Genomic DNA, 25,425 nt, shown 5'->3' on the forward strand with positions numbered 1-25,425 from the left:
CCACCTTGTGACTTACCTCCACTTCAATGGTTCCATTCAATGCGAAGTCCACTCCCAGATATCTAAACACTTCACTTCCTCCAATTTTTCTCCATGCAAACTTATATCTTAATCAATTTGTCCCTCAACCCTACTGAACCTAATAACCTTGCTTATATTCACATTTACTCTTAACTTTCTCCTTTTACACACTTTTTCAAACTCAGACACCAACTTCTGCAGCTTCCCACTAAAATCAGCCACCAGAGCTGTATTATCAAGAAACAACAACTTACTTCCCAGGCCCTCCAATCCCCAACCGACTGCATACTTGCCCCTCTCTCCAAAACTCTTGCACTTACCTCCCTAACCACCCCATCCATACACAAATCAAACAACCAAGGGCACATCACACAACCCTGCCACAGACCGACATTCACTGGGAACCAATCACTCACCTCTCTTTCTACTTGTACACATACATTACAACCTTGGTAAAACTTTTCACTGTTTCTAGCAAGTTACCTCCCACACCATATACTCTTATAACCTTCCACAAAGCATCTCTATCATCCCTATCATATGCCTTCTCCAGATCAATAAATGCTACATACAAATCCATCAGCTTTTCTAAGTATTTCTCACACATTCTTCAAAGCAAACACCTGATCCACACATCCTCTACCACTTCTGAAAACACACTGCTCTTCCCCAATCTGATGCTCTGTACATGCCTTCAACCTCTCAATCAATACCCTCCCATATAATTTCCCAGGAATACTCAACAGACTTATGCCTCTGTAGTTTGAACACTCACCTTTATCCCCTTTACCTTTGTACAATGGTACTATGTATGCATTCCACCAATCCTCAAGCACTTCTCCATAATCTATACATACACTGAATATCCTTACCTACCAATCAACAACACTTTCACCCCTTTTTCAATAAATTCCACAGCAATAATATCCAAACCCACAGCCTTGCCGGATTTCATCTTCAGCAAAGCTCTCACTACCTCGTCTCTTAACCAAACCATTCTCCCTGACCCTCTCACTTCACAAACCAGCCTGACCAAAACACCCAATATCTGCCACTCTCTTTGCACACCATCTCAACCAAAATACCCCATATCTGCCACTCTTTCATCAAATACATTGAAAAAAACCTTCTAAATACTCACTCCATCTCCTTCTCACTACCAGTTATTACTTATTCACTTGCCCCCTTTCACCGATGTTCCCATCGTTCTCTCGTCTTATGCACGTTATTTACCTCCTTCCAAAAATCTTTTTATTTTCCCTAAATTTTAAAGATACTCTCTCATCCCAATTCTCATTTGCCCTCTTTCCAACCCTTGCACCTTTCTCTTGACCTCCTACCTCTTTCTTTTATGCATCTTCCAGTCATCTGCACTCCTTCCTTGCAAGTATTGTCCAAACGCCTCTCTTTTCTCTCTCAATAACAACTTTACATCTTCATCCAACCACTCTCTACCCTTTCTAATCTGTCCACCTCCCACCTTTCTCATGCCACATTCATCTTTTACACAAACCATCACTACTTCCCTAAATACATCCCGTTCTTCAACATTCCCCTCATGTCACTTGCTCTCACCTTTTGCCATTCTACACTCAGTCTTTTTGCCACTCTACACTCAGTCTCTCCTGGTACTTCTTCACACAAATCTCCTTTCCAAGCTCACTTACTCTCACCACTCTCTTCTCCCCAACATTCTCTCTTGTTTTTTTGAAAACCTCTACAAATCTTCACCTTTGCCTCCACAATATAGTGATCAGACATCCCTCCAGCTGCCCCTCTAAGCACATTAACATCCAAAAGTCTCTCTTTTACACATCTATCAATTAACACGTATATAAAAGGCAGCCTTGATAAGGGCATTTAGCTGACAGTACCTTCTCAGCTAACATCAAAAAAAGTATGATACAACTTGTTAAATTTGTGCATGCTGTTGCAGTAATGCTGTACTCAGTCATTCTTTTCTGTTTATCCATCACTCTTTTACTTTTAAAGTACTTCTTTACTTTTTTCTAACAAGTTTCAAGCTTAATTTCATGCCATGTTCTACAGTTGCTCTACTCCTACATCTCTAGAACTGCCCAATGTCCACATTTTTTCTCTGTAATGGTTTTCAGCTGTTTGTTCCTTCTCTAGCTTTTCACCATTCTCCTCTGCGAATCCCTCATACTCATATTCATCATTCCCTGTCCTTAATCTTACTTTCTTCCTTTCATTTCCTGCCATGTTATTATTTCTTCTAAGATGGAAGAGTGTTTGAGTTTGGAAGTCAGCAAAAGGAGAAAGCTGAGCTATGTGAAGTATCACAATAAGGTTTAGGAGGGAAGTGACACATGCTTGTTTCAATATGAGAACTTAGAGGAAGTAGAATGCTTTAGATATCTATAAGTGGACATGGCACCAGACATACCTAAGGGAAGTGAATTGAATCATGGGGTGGAAAAGGAAACAAAGGTCCTTGATGTACAGAATGGTGTGTGTAAAGAGGTGTCGCTGTCTGTAAGGGGAAAGATGGGCAAGTCTGAAGGTACGGTAGCCCTGACAGTATCACATGGACGTGAGGCTTGGGCACCTGATGTGATGAACACTAGAGGCTGAAAGTGATTGAAAGAAAATGCCTTGAAGATAATGTGTGGTATGAGGAGTGTTGATTATGTAAGAACATTATGTAAGAAATAACACTGTATGAGATGTGAGGTGGTAAGTGGAGTATGACTGAAAGTTTACCTGGGTATGCTGAAACTGTTTGTACATACAAAGAGTATGAACAAGGAGTGACTGGCTAAGTGGGTATAACTGCCAAAACTGGAGGAAGCATGGGGAAGGGTGAGACCAAGAAGGTGTTGGAAGGATGGAGTTTCAAGCTGTTGGGCCTGAACATTTGGGACGATGAGAGCTTATGAGAGAAAAGGCATCTAATACACATGATTTCATCATACCTGGTGTACTTAAATAGGTTTTAATGGCTTCTGTCTGTTTGAAGTAAAAGGGGGCAGCGTCTTACCACTGGTCAAGCCATGTCACATTGGCCAGTGCCTTACATACAGTACACTATCACTTATTCTTGTCTCACTTTTTGTTTTAGTCATCTCCATTTGCCAGATGTATGATCAATAAAATCTGAGCCTAATATGCATAATACTGTATCTATAAACACTTTTTTCTATATAAATATGATGGCGCAAATCTATCTTACAAGTGACGCCAGTAAAGAGCTGTGAAAAAAAATTTTCTCAGGGCTGGCTGATTATGTTCCTAGCAGTGGCCTCAATCTGTTTGATGTACAATTTTCTCCCACTATTTTCTTCCTTATCTTTTTTCACTTTAGAAACTTAATCCATACCTGCGAAATTTATTCTTTCATTCAGTATATGTATTTATATCATTGAAAAAATATCCGAAAAAGTAGTATGACTTTTACTGGTGTGGGAGGGTGTTCCATGGACAGGGGAAGGCCTGGGCATTCTACATATACCTAATCACTTTACACATTTATGATTTCCTCCAGGTATGGTTTCACATTTCTTGTATTAATCATCAATGCATTTTTACATAAGCATTTTCTAAACACATTAAACATATTCATGCAAGCAAAACCATATCTACATCAATAAGTGAAAAAAATATGATTCTTACTAATCTTTTTTTGTCTGCCAATTCCTGGATCAGTGAAGTAGCATCAAGAACAGATAACTGAGTTTAAGAGGGTAAAATCCTCACTTGGCCCCTTTTTCCGTTGCCTCTTTTAGTCATCTTCTATAACACACAGGGAATACATGGGCAGTATTCTTTAACCCTTTTTATATAATTAACCCCGGAAATTTTTTTCAAGAAAAACTTATGGCATTACCCTGGATCACTTATTAGAGGTTCCTATGTTCCAAGGCTGTGCTACTTCCAGTAGTAGAGAAATGTGAACTCCTTTGGAGTAATAAGTTCTATGACAAGACTACTTCCAAGGATACAGACTTTACTCTTGTGGTGCAACCTCAAGCAGTGGAGTCTAGTAATGTTATTCTTTCAAAGATATAAATAATCTATATATAATGAGTTTGGTAAAGTGTGTGAAAGAAGAAAGTTAAGAGTAAATGTGAATAAGAGCAAGGTTATTAGGTACAGTAGGGTTGAGGGTCAAGTCAATTGGGAGGTAAGTTTGAATGGAGAAAAACTGGAGGAAGTAAAGTGTTTTAGATATCTGGGAGTGGATCTGGCAGCGGATGGAACCATGGAGGCGGAAGTGGATCATAGGGTGGGGGAGGGGGCGAAAATCCTGGGAGCCTTGAAGAATGTGTGGAAGTCGAGAACATTATCTCGGAAAGCAAAAACGGGTATGTTTGAAGGAATAGTGGTTCCAACAATGCTGTATGGTTGCAAGGCGTGGGCTATGGATAGAGTTGTGCGCAGGAGGGTGGATGTGCTGGAAATGAGATGTTTGAGGACAATGTGTGGTGTGAGGTGGTTTGATCGAGTAAGTAACGTAAGGGTAAGAGAGATGTGTGGAAATAAAAAGAGCTTGGTTGAGAGAGCAGAAGAGGGTGTTTTGAAATGGTTTGGGCACATGGAGAGAATGAGTGAGGAAAGATTGACCAAGAGGATATATGTGTCGGAGGTCGAGGGAACGAGGAGAAGTGGGAGACCAAATTGGAGGTGGAAAGATGGAGTGAAAAAGATTTTGTGTGATCGGGGCCTGAACATGCAGGAGGGTGAAAGGCGGGCAAGGAATAGAGTGAATTGGATCGATGTGGTATACCGGGGTTGACGTGCTGTCAGTGGATTGAAATCAGGGCATGTGAAGCATCTGGGGTAAACCATGGAAAGCTGTGTAGGTATGTATATTTGCATGAGTGGACATGTATGTATATACATGTGTATGGGGATGGGTTGGGCCATTTCTTTCGTCTGTTTCCTTGCGCTACCTCGCAAACGCGGGAGACAGCAACAAAGCAAAAAAAAAAAAAAAAAAAAAAAAATAATAATAAATAATCAAATAAAAGAATGCTTCCTTTGTTCCAAAAATTACTAACATAGTGGTTATACAAATCTGGCATCACAGCAAGGTGACATATGTGCTTTCTCTTTGATGATCTGTACATGACAAAGATGCTTGACATTTTTTAGTAAAATATATAGATAAGTGGTAGAATTAAACATCAGTTGAGACTTCTAATGAGACTGGGTACTATCAATTCCTAATATGAGGTTCACAGCACCTCTCAATGATTCCTTAAGTGAGATCCAGAGCAGTGTAATGGTGAAATGTGACTAACATTTCTGTGTAACCAGACCAATGGGTTTGGAGCTAATCTTAAGGTATTCACTTCATATGTACGAGGTTATTCACAAATCAAATGCAGCGAATTCTCATGTGTCCATCCATCCTCCCACACAGAATAACCTTAACCTAAAGGGGTTCACTAATCCTTTTCACAATTATTCCAAATCTTGCTTCACATTCTATTACCTATACATAGGAGACATTTCTCAGTAATTCTTATGGTCATTTTAATCTTTTAACTTTTTACACAGAGGAGATTACAGCTTTTGTCCTATCATTAGACAATGAATCTCCTTTTCATGCTTCCATACATGCTTTCAAAATCCACTGAACATTGCTTTCATCTCCATTCCCCATCATGTCACTTCTCTAACATCTCTAATACTTGAAATTTTTCTCTCCATTCATCCCCATTTCCTGGAACATTCAGCCTCTATTTCAAACTGCATTTTCTCCTCCACTACCTCACCACTCACTTCTTCCCTCTATTCATCCCTATTTCTGGGAACAATCAGCCCCTCTTTGAAGATGCTTTTTTCCTCTACCAAATTCCTTTCACTTCAATATTACCATACTTTTCTTCTATCAACAAACTATGCCTAGTGTTCCACACAACAATTTTTCAAAATTTTGGGTAACAAATCCAATAAACCCTATGGTCCATTTCTTACACCTCCTCAATTATCTTATTCCAACAAAGTTTCCCCACAACCAAGCCATTTCACATGCAAGAAAACTAACAAAATCCCAGACTCAGAGCTTTGACATGTTATCATGATTCACCTAGATATGAATTAGCTTACAGTTCCCTTGAGTAATAACTGTTTTCATACAATACAAACCCTATAAGGAGAAAACGCAGATCTTCGGTTGTGGGATTCCCAAAGATCCATGTCATCACCAAGGTCATCAATATCTTCCTCCTTCACCACCAGATGACCATCTTCTTCAGACGAACTCATTCCTGAAAAAGAAAGAGAAAACTACTCAATCTGGTCAATTCATTTTCAAATGGCAATTACATACCATACTCCCCACAGCTGTATTCCCTAGGAAGAATTACTTACACTTATACTGTTATCAATATGATCATATTTCTATTGTTATCATTACATATCTTTTTCATATTTGTTCACTGTTTCCCAGAGTAATGAGGCAAAGCTAGGAACATACAAAGAAAGACCACATTTACTCACATCCATTCTCTAGCTGTCATGTGCAATGCACTGAAACCTCAGTCCCCCTATCCACAACCCGGCCCCAATTCACTCTATCCCACACATGCCTTTCATCCTCCTACATGTTCGGCCCCAATAACTCAAAATCTTTTTCATTCCACCCTTCCATCTCCTATTTGATAGCCTCCTTCTCCTTGTTCCCTCTAATACTGACACATATATCCTTCCTGTCAACTTCTCCTCACTTATTCTCTACCTGTCCAAAGCATTTTAGCACACTTCAACTCTCTCAACCAAACCCTTCTTATTACCACATCTCTCTTACCCCTTTAATACTTACTCAATCAAACTACCCCATACCACATATTGTCCTTAAACATCTCATTTCCAATACATCCACAATCCTCTTCCATAGCCTACGTCTTGCATCCATACAATGTTGTTGGGACAACTATACCTTCAAACATAACCAATTTTGCTCTCTAATATAACGACCTCTTTCCACACATTCCTCAATGCTCTCAGAACTTTTCTGCCCACACCCACTCCATGACTCACTTCCACTTCCATGGTTCCACTCATTGCCATGTCTGCTCCCAGGTATCAACAATCACTTCACTTCTAAACATTCTCCATTCAAACTCCATTATTGTTACTATCTTACTATTGTTATTACTATCATTAATATTTTTTTGTACATGTCTGCAATTTCCTATGTGAGCAAGGAAGCACCAGAAAGAGACAAAGAAAAGGCCTCATTCATTCATATTCACTACGTAGATACGTATAATGCATCAAAACCAGGCACCAAAGATCTTTCAATGGTTTTTCTCTGACTTCTTCATATGCCATATTTCAGCCCAATGACAACACATCATCCCTTGTACACCAAGTTTCTTCAGTTCATTCATTCTATCCCATGCACGCCTCACATCCTCCTGCATGTTCAGGTCCTGAGCCCTCAAAGCATCTTTCACAACATTCTTTCAGTTTCTCCTTGGTTCCCTCTTTTCCAAGCTCATTCTGACATGAATACCCTCTCAGTCAACCTTTCCCTATGCCCAGACTATTTCAGCACACCCTCTTCAGTTCTCATACACATTACTCTTACTACCACACCTCTCTCTTATCCTACCAATTCTTATTTGATATAACCTACTTACTTTATACATTGTCCTTAATATTTGGTAAAACCTCCATATTGTATACACTGTCCTCAAACATTTCATTTCCAACACATTCACCCTATCCTTTCCATTTCTGTCTAGGGTCCATACCTTGCATTTATATAGCACTGACAGGACTATCAAGTGCCACCAAATATATCCATCTTTGCCCTTAAAGAGTGACACTCTATAAATTCCTCACTGCACCTAAGACCTTTATCCCTTCACCAACCCTATAGACCACTTTAATTCCAATGATTCTGTTAGCTGCCATACTCACTCTCATGTATCTAAAACATTTCACTTCCTCCATGTTCTCTCCTTTCAAACTCACACTCGAAATAACCTGTTTCTTTTCACTGCTTAGCCAAATAACCCTGCTTTTAATATTTACACAACTTTCTTTCACTCAATCTTCCATACTCATACTTCAGATTTTGCAATTTCTCACTTGAATCTGATGCTATTGCCAAATTAACAAAAAACTGACTCACCTCACAGGCCCCCAGCCCTAGCAGACTACAGACCTCCTCCTCTCTCCAAGACCTTTGCATCCACATCCCTTTCCAGCCTATCCATAAACAGATGAAACAGCTATGGTGACATAACACTACTGCGAACCTATCTTCAACTGGAACCATTCACCCTCCTCTCTCCCTACTTGTACACATGCCTTACTATCTTGATATAAACTCTTCACTGCTTCTAAGAGCTTTCCTTTCACATCATATACTTATAATATACTGCCAGAGTATTTCTATCACCCCAATCATATGTTTTCTCCAGATCCCTAATTGCCACATATAAATCCTTCAGTTTCTTTAAATATTTCTCACACACAATATTCAAACCAAACAACTACAGGCTGAACCTCTTCTATCCAGCAACCTTGGAACCTGGCCATTGCCGGACCACAGAAAATGCCAAAAAACAGAAATTGACCCCTAAGGGAACCCCCTATGTAAGCATATTTCCAATCCCTAGTCTTGCCAGTTCATTCCACATACATATCATTGTGTTATCAAAGGTAGAACAAAACTAAAAATAGGAAATAACATAACCATTAAATCTTTCAAACAGGGCTTTTATTGTTACATCAGTTAACATCAGAAGTATCCCCAGATGGAGACTCCTCAATATCTTGGGCAAGGGTTTTTCATGGCATACAACACCAATACAGAGCAATACACTTGTTCTGGGGCTAAGTTTTCAGCTGCTATTAACTGTGCAAATTCATCCACAAACTTTATCGCAGCTTTTTGACACGTACTTAATGTAACAAACGACCATAGGTTGGATATTGGCTTTGGTCAACTCTTGTTGTTTTATTGTTACAATCAAAGCACCCAGCCTGTGCTGAGTCAGTTCCAGCCAAGCAGGTGACTCGTACACCACTCTCTCTTGCCCTGAACGTATTGCTGTAGGTTGTTTGATAGAGAATTGGAGCTTTTATTGATTCTCTTAATGTGAACTCACACTACAAGCTTCCATGTCAGCACTACTTTTTTCTCCGTATACACTATGTGCTGAATTTCCTGGTCTCTACAAACTTGTGTAACCATCCTTGCGAATATTCATAGTCTAGCATTAATTCTCTATGAAAAACTTTGGCCTGCTCAATAAGCATCTCCCCAAAAATGCTTATGCGTTCATTAAGTCGGAGATGAAACCACTTCATAAGTGCACTGTCTAATTCTGTACTTCTGGCACCTTTCAAAGTTTTCTGTGACTTTAGAGCTTTCTGGCTTTCATTTTCAGCAAGAAACTGAATATAAGAAATTAACAGGACTTTTAATTAGCTCAGCTGCAGTGCAAACAGATTTTGGCGACTTAGCGCTGCTAACAGCACCACCCTAGTGGCAGATCCACACCCTAATGGTGGCAGATTCAAAAAGTGCTGGACAACAGAGTGATTGGAATAGAGAAGTACAACCTGTATACACATTATCTACTAATCTTAAAAACATATTACTATTATCGTTACTGTTATTATAAATAGCATAAAATTCTAGGAGCCTTTTTTGGGTCTTCCGCAGCTCTGACATTCCATCCCTTGCCAAAGAAAGTGCCTCTTGCTTGTAGTGTAACCACTTGCAGGTAGAGTCCAGCAACACCAAAGTAAACACTGCTGAAGATCACAGTGATAATATCCTTTCATATCCAGATGACCCACACTCACAACACCATGAAAAATACTCAAGCAAAAGCAAACAAGTAACATTTGATCATGCAATAAAAAAATCTGCTCCCTCAAAACAGAGCATGATCTGGAGCATTTTTTTTTTCAGCAACATTCTAATAAGTGATGAAGGTTATGAATATATAGGCATATCCACGGGTAAATCAAAGTAAAAGTGGGTGAAACCCTTTTAAAGAATGGAAAGAACATACAAAAACTTAAATCTAAAAGCTGGGATTTATCTTAATTCTCAGTGCTTTATTTGAAATATACCAGACATAACCCTGACTGAAAATTGTGCTATATGTTAATGAATTTAAAAATCAGACAACAGACCAAGGAGCCATTCACAGCACCATCTAAACTCCTCCAGCATAGCCATTCCATGACATCTCCAGCAACATTTAACATTAGTTTTTGCATGGCATATTTTTACAATAACTCCTGGCTGCTAAGGAAGACTCAACACTTTTTACCACTTGTATACTTATGAACACACACCATGCATTCCTATATATTCATGACCTGCAACACTACTGCCATTCCTAACATCCTCAAATAAAACATAATACTCCAAATCATGCCCTTCAACTCACCATATACTCTTACTGCATCAACAAAGTAGAGAGATAAAAAGTCACTCAATATCCACAGCTACTTTCAGTGCTCAATAAACATATATTAACAAGAAAGATTTCATTCTTTTCTACTTTCTGCACCTCATTTATATTTTAGGTTAAATAAACCATTTTTCACAAAATCATCATTTTGTCAAATTTGTTTAAGTGAATCATATATCTATTTCCTCTTAAATACTCAATTCATTGCTTTTTCGTATAGATGAAAAGGTTAAAGTCTAATTTTGATGCACATTACTATTAGCTTTGGATAATGAGTGATTTTATCTAAAAATACTGGTATAGTGTTTAGAAAATACAAAAAAGTTGCAGAGCATGATTCTAAGCATCACATTACACTAAATACAAAATATAGCAAACAATAGCAAATTAGGGAATATGTGTGATTAATTACATACTGTAACAGTAGGTAATACACATAAAAAATCAAGAGAACCAAAGTAAATCTCACCTATCTTCCCTGTTAATCAATAATTACCTTAATGTTCAAATCTGCTTAAACTGAGTGCTGTGAAAATGCTATGCCAGAGCTAACCAATCGGGCAACATAATGAGGAGCTATGCAATCCCTAGGAGCAAAGTTTTTTCAAACTTGATCACCATTTTTTGTGTTAGCAAGGTAGCACCAGGAAACAGATGAAGACAGACACTTCCATTCATATACAAAAGGTGATGTTGATATATTTGTACTATTTCTTCAGCTACTCATTGAGGTTAGATGAAGATTATATATGCTCTGCTGATATTATACATATGTATTACCAGCTTTTACATTAATGAACCCTAAAGTTTGCCTGACATGCATAAAACACACTATATTTGCATTATCTAATATCATTCAGTAAAACATTTATTTATTTTTTATTTTTTTATTTATTTGCTTTGTTGCTGTCTGCATTAGCGAGGTAGCGCAAGGAAACACACGAAAGAATGGCCAAACCAACCCACACACACATGTATATATATATATACACGTCCACACACACAAATATACATATCTATACATCTCAATGTACACATATATAAACACACACAGACATATACATATAGACACATGTACATAATTCATACTGTCTGCCTTTATTTATTCCCATCGCCACCTTGCCACACATGGAATAACAACCCCCTCCCCCCTCATGTGCGTGAGGTAGTGCTAGGAAAAGACAACAAAGGCCACATTCGTTCACACTCAGTCTCTAGCTATCATGTAACAATGCACCGAAACCACAGCTCCCTTTCCATATCCAGGCCCCACAGAACTTTCCATGGTTTACCCCAGACGCTTCACATGCCCTAGTTCAATTCATTGACAGCACATCGACCCTGGTATACCACATCGTTCCAATTCACTCTATTCCTTGCAGGCCTTTCACCCTCCTGCATGGTCAGGCCCCGATCACTCAAAATCTTTTTCACTCCATCTTTCCACCTCCAATGTGGTCTCCCACTTCTCCTCGTTCCCTCCACCTCTAACACATATATCCTCTTGGTCAATCTTTCCTCACTCAGTCTCTCCATGTGACCAAACCATTTCAAAACACATTCTTTTGCTCTCTCAACCACACTCTTTTTATTTCCACACATCTCTCTTACCCTTACATTACCTACTCGATCAAACCACCTCACACCACATATTGTCCTCAAACATCTCATTTCCAGCATATCCACCCTCCTGCGCACAACTCTATCCATAGCCAACGCATCACAGCCATACAACATTGTTGGTACCACTATTCCTTCAAACATACCCATTTCTGCTTTCCGAGATAATGTTCTCGACTTCCAAACACTCTTCAAGGCTCACAGAATTTTCGCCTCCTCCCCCACCCTATGATTCACTTCCGCTTCCATGGTTCCATCCATTGCCAGATCCACTCCCAGATATCTAAAACACTTTACTTCCTCCAGTTTTTCTCCAATCAAACTTACCTCCCACTTGACTTGACCCTCAACCCTACTGTACCTAATAACCTTGCTCTTATTCACATTTACTCTTAACTTTCTTCTTTCACACACTTTACCAAACTCAGTCACCAGCTTCTGCAGTTTCTTACATGAATCAGCCACCAGCACTATATCATCAGCGAGCAACAACTGACTCCCTTCCCAAGCTCTCTCATCCACAATAGACTTCATACTTGCCCCTCTTTCCAAAACTCTTCTCTTGCATTCACCTCCGTAACAACCCCATCCATAAACAAATTAAACAACCATGGAGACATCACACATCCCTGCCGCAAACCTACATTCACTGAGAAACAATCACTTTCCTCTCTTCCTACACGTACACATGCCTTACATCCTCGATAAAAACTTTTCACTGCTTCTAACAACTTGCCTCCCACACCATATATTCTTAATACCTTCCACAGAGCATCTCTATCAACTCTTATCATATGCCTTCTCCAGATCCATAAATGCTACATATAAATCCATTTGCTTTTCTAAGTATTTCTCACATACATTCTTAAAATTGGAGGTGGAAAGATGGAGTGAAAAAGATTTTGTGTGATCGGGGCCTGAACATGCAGGAGGGTGAAGGGAGGGCAAGGAATAGAGTGAATTGGAGCGATGTGGTATACCGGGGTTGACGTGCTGTCAGTGGATTGAATCGGGGCATGTGAAGCGTCTGGGGTAAACCATGGAAAGCTGTGTAGGTATGTATATTTTGCGTGTGTGGACATATGTATATACATGTGTATGGGGGTGGGTTGGGCCATTTCTTTCGTCTGTTTCCTTGCGCTACCTCGCAAACGCAGGAGACAGCGACAAAGCAAAAAAAAAAAGAAAAAAAAAAAAAATCTTAAAAGCAAACACCTGATCCACACATCCTCTACCACTTCTGAAACTACACTGCTATTCCCCAATCTGATGCTCTGTACATGCCTTCACCCTTTCAATCAATACCCTCCCATATAATTTACCAGGAATACTCAACAAACTTATACCTCTGTAATTTGAGCACTCACTCTTATCCCCTTTGCCTTTGTACAATGGAACTATGCAAGCATTCCGCAAATCCTCAGGCACCTCACCATGAATCATACATACATTAAATAACCTTACCAACCAGTCAACAATACAGTCACCCCCTTTTTTAATAAATTCCACTGCAATACCATCCAAACGTGCTGCCCTGCCAAATTTCATCTTCCGCAAAGCTTTTACTACCTCTTCTATGTTTACCAAATCATTTTCCCTAACCCTCTCACTTTCCACACCACCTCGACCAAAACACCCTATATCTGCCACTCTATCATCAAACACATTCAACAAACCTTCAAAATACTCACTCCATCTCCTTCTCACATCACCACTACTTGTTATCACCTCTCCATTAGCCCCCTTCACTGAAGTTCCCATTTGCTCCCTTGTCTTAAGCACTTTATTTACCTCCTTCCAAAACATCTTTTTATTCTCCCTAAAATTTAATGATACTCTCTCACCTCAACTCTCATTTGCCCTCTTTTTCACCTCTTACACCTTTCTCTTGACCTCCTGCCTCTTCTTTTACACATCTCCCACTCATTTGCATTTTTTCCCTGCAAAAATTGTCCAGATGCCTCTCTCTTCTCTTTCACTAATAATCTTACTTCTTCATCCCACCACTCACTACCCTTTCTAATCAACCCACCTCACACGCTTCTCATGCCAGAAGTATCTTTTGCACAAGCCATCACTGCTTCCCTAAATAAAACATACTTCCCCAAATTATGCTCTACCTCTGTTATCATGATCTCTAAACACCACCGTAGCATTGCTAGATAAAAATCTAGCTGACTGATTTCGTTCAACAAAATAGTATCTGGAGAATAGATTAATCATTGCAGAACACTGAATATCATTGAATGATTATAATATTGAGACAGGAGTGCGAGTTATTTAGCCTAAATCAGGGAACATATAGTATTCTAAGTAGACAATATGATAGTAGAATTTCTTTTTTTTTTTTTTTGGCTTTGTCGCTGTCTCCCGCATTTGCGAGGTAGCGCAAGGAAACAGATGAAAGAAATGGCCCAACCCACCCCAATACACATGTGTATACATACGTCCACACACGCAAATATACATACCTACACAGCTTTCCATGGTTTACCCCAGACGCTTCACATGTCCTGATTCAATCCACTGACAGCACGTCAACCCCGGTATACCACATCGATCCAATTCACTCTATTCCTTGCCCTCCTTTCACCCTCCTGTATGTTCAGGCCCCGATCACACAAAATCTTTTTCACTCCATCTTTCCACCTCCAATTTGGTCTCCCACTTCTCCTCGTTCCCTCCACCTCCGACACATACATCCTCTTGGTCAATCTTTCCTCACTCATTCTCTCCATGTGCCCAAACCATTTCAAAACACCCTCTTCTGCTCTCTCAACCACGCTCTTTTTATTTCCACACATCTCTCTTACCCTTATGTTACTCACTCGATCAAACCACCTCACACCACACACTGTCCTCAAACATCTCATTTCCAGCACATCCATCCTCCAGCGCACAACCCTATCCATAGCCCACGCCTCGCAACCATACAACATTGTTGGAACCACTATTCCTTCAAACATACCCATTTTTGCTTTCCGAGATAATGTTCTCGACTTCCACACATTTTTCAAGGCTCCCAGGATTTTCGCCCCCTCCCTTACCCTATGATCCATTTCCGCTTCCATGGTTCCATCCACTGCCAGATCCACTCCCAGATATCTAAAACACTTTACTTCCTCCAGTTTTTCTCCATTCAAACTTACCTCCCAATTGACTTGACCCTCAACCCTACTGTACCTAATTACCTTGCTCTTATTCACATTTACTCTTAACTTTCTTCTTTCACACACTTTACCAAACTCAGTCACCAGCTTCTGCAGTTTCTCACATGAATCAGCCACCAGCGCTGTATCATCAGCGAACAACAACTGACTCACTTCCCAAGCTCTCTCATCCCCAACAGACTTCATACTTGCTCCTCTTTCCAAAACTCTTGCATTCACCTCCCTAACAACCCCATCCACTGATTAGAAAGGGTAGTGAGTGGTGGGATGAAGAAGTAAGATTATTAGTGAAAGAGAAGAGAGAGGCATTTGGACGATTTTTGCAGGGAAAAAATGAAACTGAGTGGGAGATGTATAAAAGAAAGAGACAGGAGGTCAAGAGAAAGGTGCAAGAGGTGAAAAAGAGGGCAAATGAGAGTTGGGATGAGAGAGTATCATTAAATTTTAGGGAGAATAAAAAGATTTTCTGGAAGGAGGTAAATAAAGTGCGTAAGACAAGGGAGCAAATGGGAACTTCAGTGAAGGGCGCAAATGGGGAGGTGATAACAAGTAGTGGTGATGTAAGAAGGAGATGGAGTGAGTATTTTGAAGGTTTGTTGAATGTGTTTGATGATAGAGTGGCAGATATAGGGTGTTTTGGTCGAGGTGGTGAGCAAAGTGAGAGGGTTAGAGAAAATGATTTGGTAAACAGAGAAGAGCTAGTAAAAGCTTTGCGGAAGATGAAAGCCAGCAAGGCAGCAGGTTTGGATGGTATTGCAGTGGAATTTATTAAAAAAGGGGGTGACTGTATTATTGACTGGTTGGTAAGGTTATTTAATGTATGTATGACTCATGGTGAGGTGCCTGAGGATTGGCGGAATGCGTGCATAGTGCCTTTGTACAAAGGCAAAGGGGATGAGTGAGTGCTCAAATTTCAGAGGTATAAGTTTGTTGAGTATTCCTGGTAAATTATATGGGAGGGTATTGATTGAGAGGGTGAAGGCATGTACAGAGCATCAGATTGGGGAAGAGCAGTGTGGTTTCAGAAGTGGTAGAGGATGTGTGGATCAGGTGTTTGCTTTGAAGAATGTATGTGAGAAATACTTAGAAAAGCAAATGGATTTGTATGTAGCATTTATGGATCTGGAGAAGGCATATGATAGAGTTGATAGAGATGCTCTGTGGAAGGTATTAAGAATATATGGTGTGGGAGGCAAGTTGTTAGAAGCAGTGAAAAGTTTTTATCGAGGATGTAAGGCATGTGTACGTGTAGGAAGACAGGAAAGTGATTGGTTCTCAGTGAATGTAGGTTTGTGGTAGGGGTGTGTGATGTCTCCATGGTTGTTTAATTTGTTTATGGATAGTAGAAATATACCAACATTAAACTGGTTTGTTACTGGGGATTGCATATGCATTCACTTTCACTGTCATCTGCTTATTGACTACAGTTCCATTTGCATAATATTCACTCACTGGTTGATAGGTACAGTTCAACTTGAACACTGAGCATTATGATATACCTTAATTGCTTGGGAAGTTACGTGAATTTTCGTAGGTTTTGCTGATTCTTTACAGTTGAATTTATATTGGTAAAACATACATTTCATATTCACTGTGGATGGTGTAGGAATGATTATTACATATAATCATTTGCAATGTGGTTCTCATTATATATTCAAGATCAAGAAATAACAATAAAAAAATGAGATAGAAAACTTCTTGCCCAGTATGACGGAATTAACAATCAGTAACATACATATTAAGATCTTCAGTATCTTCACATTATTCAATCCCACATTTTCCTTGATACAGAATCTTGAGCAGGTATTTCTCTAATACCAAAGATCTGTGTAAAATACTCAGAAAATAAGTAGCCATTTCCTAAAGCTAGTTCATTTGCACAGCTAAAACATACTTTTACAGATGAATCCCCAAAAGCTAGAACAATAAAAGTTTAGAACAGAGATAACACTTTTATAGGTTTCATATCTTAGTTTTTCTGTAGATACTGTAGATACTGTAGATACTGTAGAGTCTGTAGATACTGTAAGGAATGATATAGGAGTGTAGGATTTTCCTTTACTACTCTATAAAACTATATTTCAATAACAATTAACTTGTCAGTGATAGGGCCATGAGGAAATTGTGGGGTTAAATAATAATACTATAAAGCTGTAAAATGTGGAGATCAAATAATATGCTCTTTTAACATTTTAAAGAGTGCATTTGTGAAGACCTTAATAATGTACAATACTCCACTCATTTCTGCCATGTTCTTTCATTTGGATGACAAAATAAACAGTGAGTTAAGATGTCTGAAGGGTTATATGAGAAAATAACCTGTGTGAGAGACATCTCATCAACATAAATTTGAGCCATAAATCACTGTAGACAACTGAACTCACCCAACACGCTTGTAAAACCTGAAATAAGTCAGACTCATATATTATGACGCATGATGACTTTCACTGGAATGAATAAATAAGAAAGGATGATAACCATTTCAAAAATCTACAAGCAAGTTTTCTGGCTTAATAACAGCATCATTCACTTTATACACTGACATAAAGATTCAATAAAGCTCCACAGAATACAAACAAGTCCCAGAGTGAATGTTTATAGTCAGGTGTCCACAGGACAGTCCCTTTTCTGATGTTCTTACAAGGATACTAAAAATGATATCAAGACATCCCTCCTGTTCATGCACTATTTGCAACATTTCAGTGAAATATTATTCTGTTTCAGACAAACACTTTCTATTATGTATTCATACCGTACATACTGCTGAGCAAGGTTATAACTAGTATATTTGAAAGGTTTTCACTAGATTTTGTTGTAAATCTTGAACTAGAGGAAATTTCTTCTTAGCCTCATACTGTAAGATTCCAGATGTCTGATTAAGGGAGTCAAGTGATAGTTATTTTTTATCTTTTGTTCTGGTTACTCATAAATGATAGTTGAAGCTCAGGTGATGTGACAGGTTTACCAAGAATGATGTGATGTTTCTCAGGTGTAACATGCATAGGGATGCACAGGCAGGTACAGATGGAACTGAGGATAATACTGATAAAAGTATTTCAGAATTTTGAAATTACAATAAAAGATAACATGAAATGATGGTAATTACAGTAACTAGAAGTACTATTCTTTCATGTAATTTGAGTAAATTTCTTCAAGAGCATCTTATATTTGGGAGGCAGAGTGTGTGATGAAACATTATGGTTATGTACCACAAAAGGAATCACCTGAGTGCTGAAAATCTCTGTGCATGTTGCATTTGCCAATTTCTTACAGCCTGTAGCAAAACCTCATTAATTTTATTCTGCCATTAAGATGGAAACTTAATCAAAGAATTAACATATTAGATACGAGTTTCCTCTTTCCTGTTGTCTTTAACAGATACATTTCATTTCAAAAGATTAATGGCAAGATTTCAGTAGAAGTACTTTTTCACTGTAAACTGTTTGCTTTCAAGAATTTTCATTCATCTGACACATGTTAAAGAAATACTAATGATATGGTTTTCTGGATATGTATATATATCTTTTCATTATTCCTTTTATATGAGATATTTGTCTAAATTTATCACATCATAGAAGATATTCTAACACACTAAATTGGTGACCAACATCTAGTAAGTGAGTTTAGTTTTTCTATATATTGCAAAGAGGCAGAAGAATTATAGAGATTTTGTTATGGTTGTTGTATTGTAAACAAAAGTCAAGAACTATGTGGACACAACCAGCCAATGATAAGAGAGGATGAGTCTGTGGTTACCCTAATTATAAAATACTTACACTGTTTTATAACTGAATGAATTAGTTTCATTGGCACAGAAATAATAATTCTGATAATCTATTTATTTTCATTATAGATAGCTTTTAAAAATTATCATATTCCTCCTCACTGACTTTATGGACCAATGATTAATCTTATAACTTTTATTTGAATTTAATGTTTGGTAGTCAAATCATGGAATGTGCTGAGCTTTCTTTAGTTGTTCAGTTCATTCCTTTGGAACTGAGAGGTACAAACCTGCTAGACAAGGAGTGACTCTCATCTTAACAATGCTAGGCCAGACTCTGACTTTAATACAGCAAGACTTTCATAGTTAAGGCCGTAAACTGTGAGATATGAGAGGTTAACAAGAAGATGAAAAGAACTCAGTCTATGAGATTATGAGTTTTTAAAGATCTGGAAACTTAACATCACCCTTTCATATTAATAAATTTTTGATTTGAATCACAAGTATGACTAGTTGAGCTGCAGTAACAGTAGTGTAATTGTTGGTGCTTATAGTTTTATTAATGGTAGTGGCTAAAATCATATTTTTTTTACAGTAACTGTTATGATTAGTTATAATTATTATTACCATTATTGACATGAGTCTCACCATCATGATGTCATCTGGCATCTTTACATGGCCATTACTATAATTTTTTAGTAACATAATCATCATTTAGGGCCATCATTTAGGCGACTAAAAGGGAAGGGAGCGGGGGGCTGGAAATCCTCCCCTCTCATTTTTTTATTTTAATTTTCCAAAAGAAGGAACAGAGAAGGGGGCCAGGTGAGGGTATTCCCTCAAAGGCCCAGTCCTCTGTTCTTAACGCTACCTCGCTATCGCGGGAAATGGCGAATAGTATGAAAAAAAAAAAAAAAAAAAAAATTACAAATGCATCACTTAAACTATCTAATGTCGATTTACTGTATTAATACCCTCAAAATTTCTTACCATTTCAAAGCCCAGTCCACTTTTTGAAAACTTAAAACTGTTGGAGTTACAGGTGCTACACATAAAACCCCACATCCTATCTCACTTCTACTCACTGTTAATGATGCATGGGTACTACTAATTAGAGAACTTTGGAGAGCTGTAGAGAACCTGAACATCTTTTTGAGGTTTATGGTGGTTTACTACCTCTTCTAAGCATTTTAAAGTTAATTATACAGTTCTGTATAATAAAGTAATAGCTATCGAGATTCTATAAACGTAAATGGTTGGTATTGTTAATACCATTGAAAACAAATCCAGCAGAACAGTCTAGCTGACCTGCACCACTCACGGGCGGAATAATATTCTCCCCAGGGGCTACATTCTAAAGTTATTTATATTGTTCAGACCTTAATGTTTAACACCTAACTAACCTAACCTACCTATCTGATCTGGTTGGGCTGAAATGAACTTGGGCTGAATCCACTAAAGATCTCATATACCGCAATGGCGGCACACGCAACAGCAATCTGCAGATAAACAAAAGTTAGCCTAATTACCTCTCTCAGGTTGATAACAAACCCAACATTATGAAAATGTGAAAATGCATGTAATTAACAAATTTTGTGCAAATTTGATAAATTTTGCCCTTCATATAACCAAAGAAAAAGGATAGGGTTCTCAAAAGTTTCCTTGATTGCTAATACCTAAGAAGTTGGCATGCACAGACTAAAAAATTACCACTAAAACAAACATTTACCATCTTTAATCCTAACGCTAGCTGAAAGGTTATGTCTTTTTTGTTTAGGTTTATGTGTATTAGATACTTTCCGTTAATACATTTTCCATCTATTCCTTATGAAGTCTACTCTTTTTTTTGGAGGGGAGTGGTCATCACTCCCAACAGCCCAGGCTACCGCAATGGGTCACAGACTGACCAAACTGATGGAAGGCTCTGCCCTCATTTATATACATCCCCCACAGCCTGGCTTGTCTAGTTCATTTTCTAGGTATCTAACTATTGCACTTTTGACTTCCCCTAATGTGCATCTCATGCTCTGTATGATGTCAACTGGCACGGTAATAGAGAGTCTTAAGCTTCTGTTGTTTAAGGTGATCTCTCTTTCTGTGCATATTGCACCTATGGTTTCCAGAGGCAATATTTCACAAGGTCTTACATGCCTGTTGTGCCAGTAGGATGTTATTCCCGAACTCAAGGTGGGAACCAAACCTTACAGGATTTTTGCAGGTATATTTGTTGATGTACTTCCGAGATAAAGGGTGTAAGCCTAAAGAGATTTCAGTCATTCCCAGAAATTTGGTTCCTTTTCTCTGCTTAAACGCCCTGCCTATTTTGTATGGTCTCTGTATCATATCACTGAAAGACAGTCCACATAAAGTCTCCCTAACTGACTTAAATCCATAAAATGTCATGGTCATTTTACTGGAATTCTACCGCAAAATAACGCTATGCTATAATCATCCTTAGATTCAGGATGCTCTACCTCAACATAGTTACCTAATTGTTTGAAAAAAAATATTAAAGCTTAATCAATCTATGAAAACCAAGATATATCATAAATACCTTTCATATGATTTTGTAAGTCAATGAAATTACTTATCCCTATGCCAGACACTGACGTCGCACTTTGTTTACAATGTCACATTCACAACCCTGGGAACTCAGCGTTGCCAATCAAAAAAGCTAAAAAAGCGCTAAAGTTACGACAATGACAGAAAAAAAAATGTTCTTTGAATTATTTCTGCCTTTTGACGTGACATATTATTATTAACAGGTTCTACTGACTGTTTCAGCACTAAAACTCTCACCATTACTCTAGATCTGCTAATTATCAATCCGCAATCTCTTGGTGCAGTGTTACCAACCCGATTTTTTTTTGGTCCAAATATCCCTAAAGAAATCATGAAAAGTCCCTACATGTCCCTATGTACAACGTCCCTACGTGTCCCTACGTACAAAGTCCCTGGGCCTGTCCCTACATGAATTGAACTTACTTCTCATGAGAAATGCACATATGTTTATTATGAAATGGTTAATAAGCTTTATGGAAAAAGAACCAAATAATAAACGCAATGAAGTCTATTCAATGTTTATTAGAGAAGAATAAATTAGTTTGTTTCAATATGTATCCAATTTTCTAAGTTCCTCTCATATATTAAGCATAGGAAAAAATAAAGTTTACATAGCTTGTTTCCAATATAATTAACTTGCTAATGAATAGTAATGAATAGAGCGATGCTATATTTCCTGCCACGATATTAGATGTGGATATCCATCCTCAGCTCCGATGATAAAGATTATAACACTTTCAACATTTTAAAATCAGATTTCATTCATAATCAGCACAGCATATGACTAGCTTAAGAGTGAATAGAAAGACAACAGGGAAGCTTTACTGTCTGTGATCATACATTTGTTGGTTAAGAAGTGCCAAGTGCCTCTTTTCAATTTCCTTTGCAAAATCAAGACAGTTTAAATCTTTGAATTTCATATTCGAATTGCTAAATAGTAAGGAATCTAATAACTCAGTTCTCATCCTATTCCTCTTTTTTGTTTTTACTTCTACCATTAGAGAAGAGCTTTCTCAGTTTCTGCAATGGAATGTGGCAAAGTTCGGATGAGCGTTGCAAAAGAGGCAAGGTTCCTAAAAACATACTGGTCTGATAAATTCCTTAGTTTGGAAAGATACAACTAATGTTCTTCAAAGCTTTTTTTAAGAAGCAGGTCACGTTCATCAGCACTGAAATATGCTGGCAAATCCTTCCACTCTTTCCGAATATCATTCTGAGTTTCTACTCGATATTCATATTCTATTATTGAATTGTTTAGCTTTGGCAGAGTTTTCCTAGCTTCAAAATACAATGCAATATTTAGAGATATGAATTTCACCTCGTTAAACAAAGGCTTGAAGAGAGACAACTTTTCTGAGCTCAACAAATTCTGTTTAATAAAAGGAGAGACATATCCAGAAGAGAAGACATAAGTGACACACACACTCACTTCCCAAACTAACTTGTTCAAGAGGAAGAAGATTACTTGTATTATCAGGTTCAATCTTTGATAAACCATCTACAAACTCTGGTTAGATAAAAGTCTTATATATTATCGTCGTCATTCTGATATTTTCATCTTGTAGTATAGTTATCAAGCTGCTTATGCTCTGAAATAATGTGTTCACTTGATTGAAATATCCTAACTCATACTTCGAGAAGGTTAGGTAGGCTTCTGCATGAATTCTTTTATAATCAGTTCTACTGAAATTACCTCATCGTCTATTTACGCTTGGAAAAAAAAAATATTTCAAAATTTTCCACTGATTCAGAATCCATTCAGTGTAATGTTGCATTGCAAGCCATCTTATGTCATCAAACCAATGATATTTTCCAAACTATGGAAGACAAGTAAGTGACTGATCCCACAAGACTGTGCTTTTGAAATGAATGTCAAGGACCGTGTGATGGAATGATGCTTCTGGCCACTGAGTCACCGCCAGACAACTCAGAGCTGAGAGCCTGAGACTGTTTTCTCTTGTATTTTCATCAGAGAAAACGAATAGATAAAGGAGGGACTTTGTAATTGCATAAAATACACGAAATTTCTATATTTGCTACTTTTCTTACATAAGAATATACTAATTATATCATCAATGAATGTCCGAAATTCTTAGGGTTTTAAGAATTTTGGCTGGGTGTCCCTACGTCCCTAGACCTTTGAAAATCAGTCAAAATCTCTAGATTTAAGGACATCATACGATTGGCAATACTGCCTCGGTGTCCTAGTACTGTGGTGGTCTTTGTTTGGGTCCTGGTTACAGTTGCGATGACTCGTATGTTTTTCGATGTTTTTCAGTTCTTCCTTAGGCAGTTTATAATCATAACATCAGTCTTCACTTCTTCTTAGCCCCATACTTGATAGTTAGTATTGCATTTAAGCTTTTGATACTCGGTCTAATTCGAAGCTTTGACGTTACGGTGTTCATATGACTTAAAGATAGGCGCTACATCAAAAGTTGGAGTGAGGCAATGTCAGCACAAAGTCAACTCAGGTCACTGAAGGGTTTCCTCTGTTGCATCCCTCTACAAGGCTATTTCAGCCGAGAGTGCAAGGGTGCCAGTGTTATGTTTCTACAATACATTATGAAGCTTTCTCCACTGGAACTCAATGCGAGTGAAAATTTATCGTTATCAGTAAACGTCTTTGTTAATTCCAATATTCTAGGCTTTATCGGTTGCAGGCATTCAGTTGCACTCAATGATGACATTGACTGTAACACTTGGACATCGTCTGGCAAACGTTGACGAAGCTGTTTCACCAACACTGCAAACTGTCTGCATCTTCCTCGAATATCCTTTTCATCAGCACTATGCCATCTTTTCAAACTCGTGCCCCAAGCCCGGATGTGGGTCTAAGTAGTTCTCTATTGAATCTCCTTCCTTTAACTTTCTGCCTGGGATGAGGGACTTAGAACTCACGAAATCAATAAGTTGAATAGGGTCACTTAACAGTTTGGTTCGATCCTGTACCTCTGCTTCAAATTTCTCATTTACACGCTGAACTTATCCAAAAATATACCTCAGGAATATTAGGAAGGTGTAGTTTTTCTTGTAACAAAACATACCATAGAGAATTAGAGCTGTGTAGCACCTTTTACAATTTCTTGCAATTTCAAAGCGAATCTTCTTAACTCACTGCTGCAGTATTATGTCAATTGCTGATTCAATTGACAGCCACCGAGTCTGGCTTAGCTGTATCAATTTCCATGGAGCTTGACCATCATTGATCAAAGACAAGATCGCATTGTACCTTGCTTGGCGAATGGCAGAATGGGAGAGCCAATTTTATGGGTCTCTCTGATCATATAATCCAGGTTCATAGGGAGACTCTGCTGCAGCATGAGACACAGCTGGCTGGAGAGAATGACATCAGGATCAGATGAGGAACTTCTAACATGAGTTTAACATACACTCAACTGTTAATACCTATCATCACGGAAACATTGTCGGTGTCAGTTGCAACAAGGTTTTGCAATTCCAACCCATTGTTATTCAAGGACATCTTGATGACATCACATGTCCCATTAGCATTACAGTCAGTCAGCTCAACAAGGCCCAAGAAAGTCACTTACAATCTTCTCTTTTTCACAATAGAACAGGATAGGGATAGCTAGTAGTTTCGTTACCGTAATGTCATTACTCTCATCATTTAAGGGGCTAAACTTCTGATTGTCTATATCACTTTCCAAGTCACTTCAGATGCCGGGTAATCGCTTTGCACATAACTGAAGTACACTTCGACCTTCTGAAGCTTGAAATTCTTGCATCCTTTACTGTCTGCAAGTCGTGCTTTGCACAGCTCATTGAGATGATCAACAACACGTAATGAACAGCGTTCTGCAATGAATAGCGATGAATTCCCTTTAGTCTTCCGTGCGTCTTCATTCAGTTTTTCAAATGGAATTGTGATTTATCTTTGAGTACTGAATGG

The 25,425-nt window shown here is 38.3% G+C and overlaps 1 protein-coding gene across 2 annotated transcripts in view; it reads right to left on the reverse strand.

The window, feature by feature from the left end:
- The window catches only part of LOC139748148 (uncharacterized), a 102,900-nt gene extending 81,285 nt beyond the window's left edge, over positions 1 to 21,615 (reverse strand). Inside the window, exons 1-3 of one of the 2 annotated variants that reach the window (XM_071660838.1) lie at positions 21,505 to 21,615; positions 20,363 to 20,449; positions 6,136 to 6,257 (exon numbers count right to left, since the gene is read on the reverse strand). In XM_071660838.1, coding sequence (XP_071516939.1) covers positions 6,136 to 6,255 — 120 coding nt within the window. In that variant the 5' untranslated portion in view covers positions 6,256 to 6,257; positions 20,363 to 20,449; positions 21,505 to 21,615. The remainder of the gene's footprint in view (positions 1 to 6,135; positions 6,258 to 20,362; positions 20,450 to 21,504) is intronic. The other variant, XM_071660837.1, reaches the window with a different exon arrangement.
- Positions 21,616 to 25,425: the final 3,810 nt, after the last annotated feature.

The sequence above is a fragment of the Panulirus ornatus genome, chromosome 72 (assembly GCF_036320965.1).
Source record: "Panulirus ornatus isolate Po-2019 chromosome 72, ASM3632096v1, whole genome shotgun sequence".
NCBI lineage: Eukaryota > Metazoa > Arthropoda > Malacostraca > Decapoda > Palinuridae > Panulirus > Panulirus ornatus.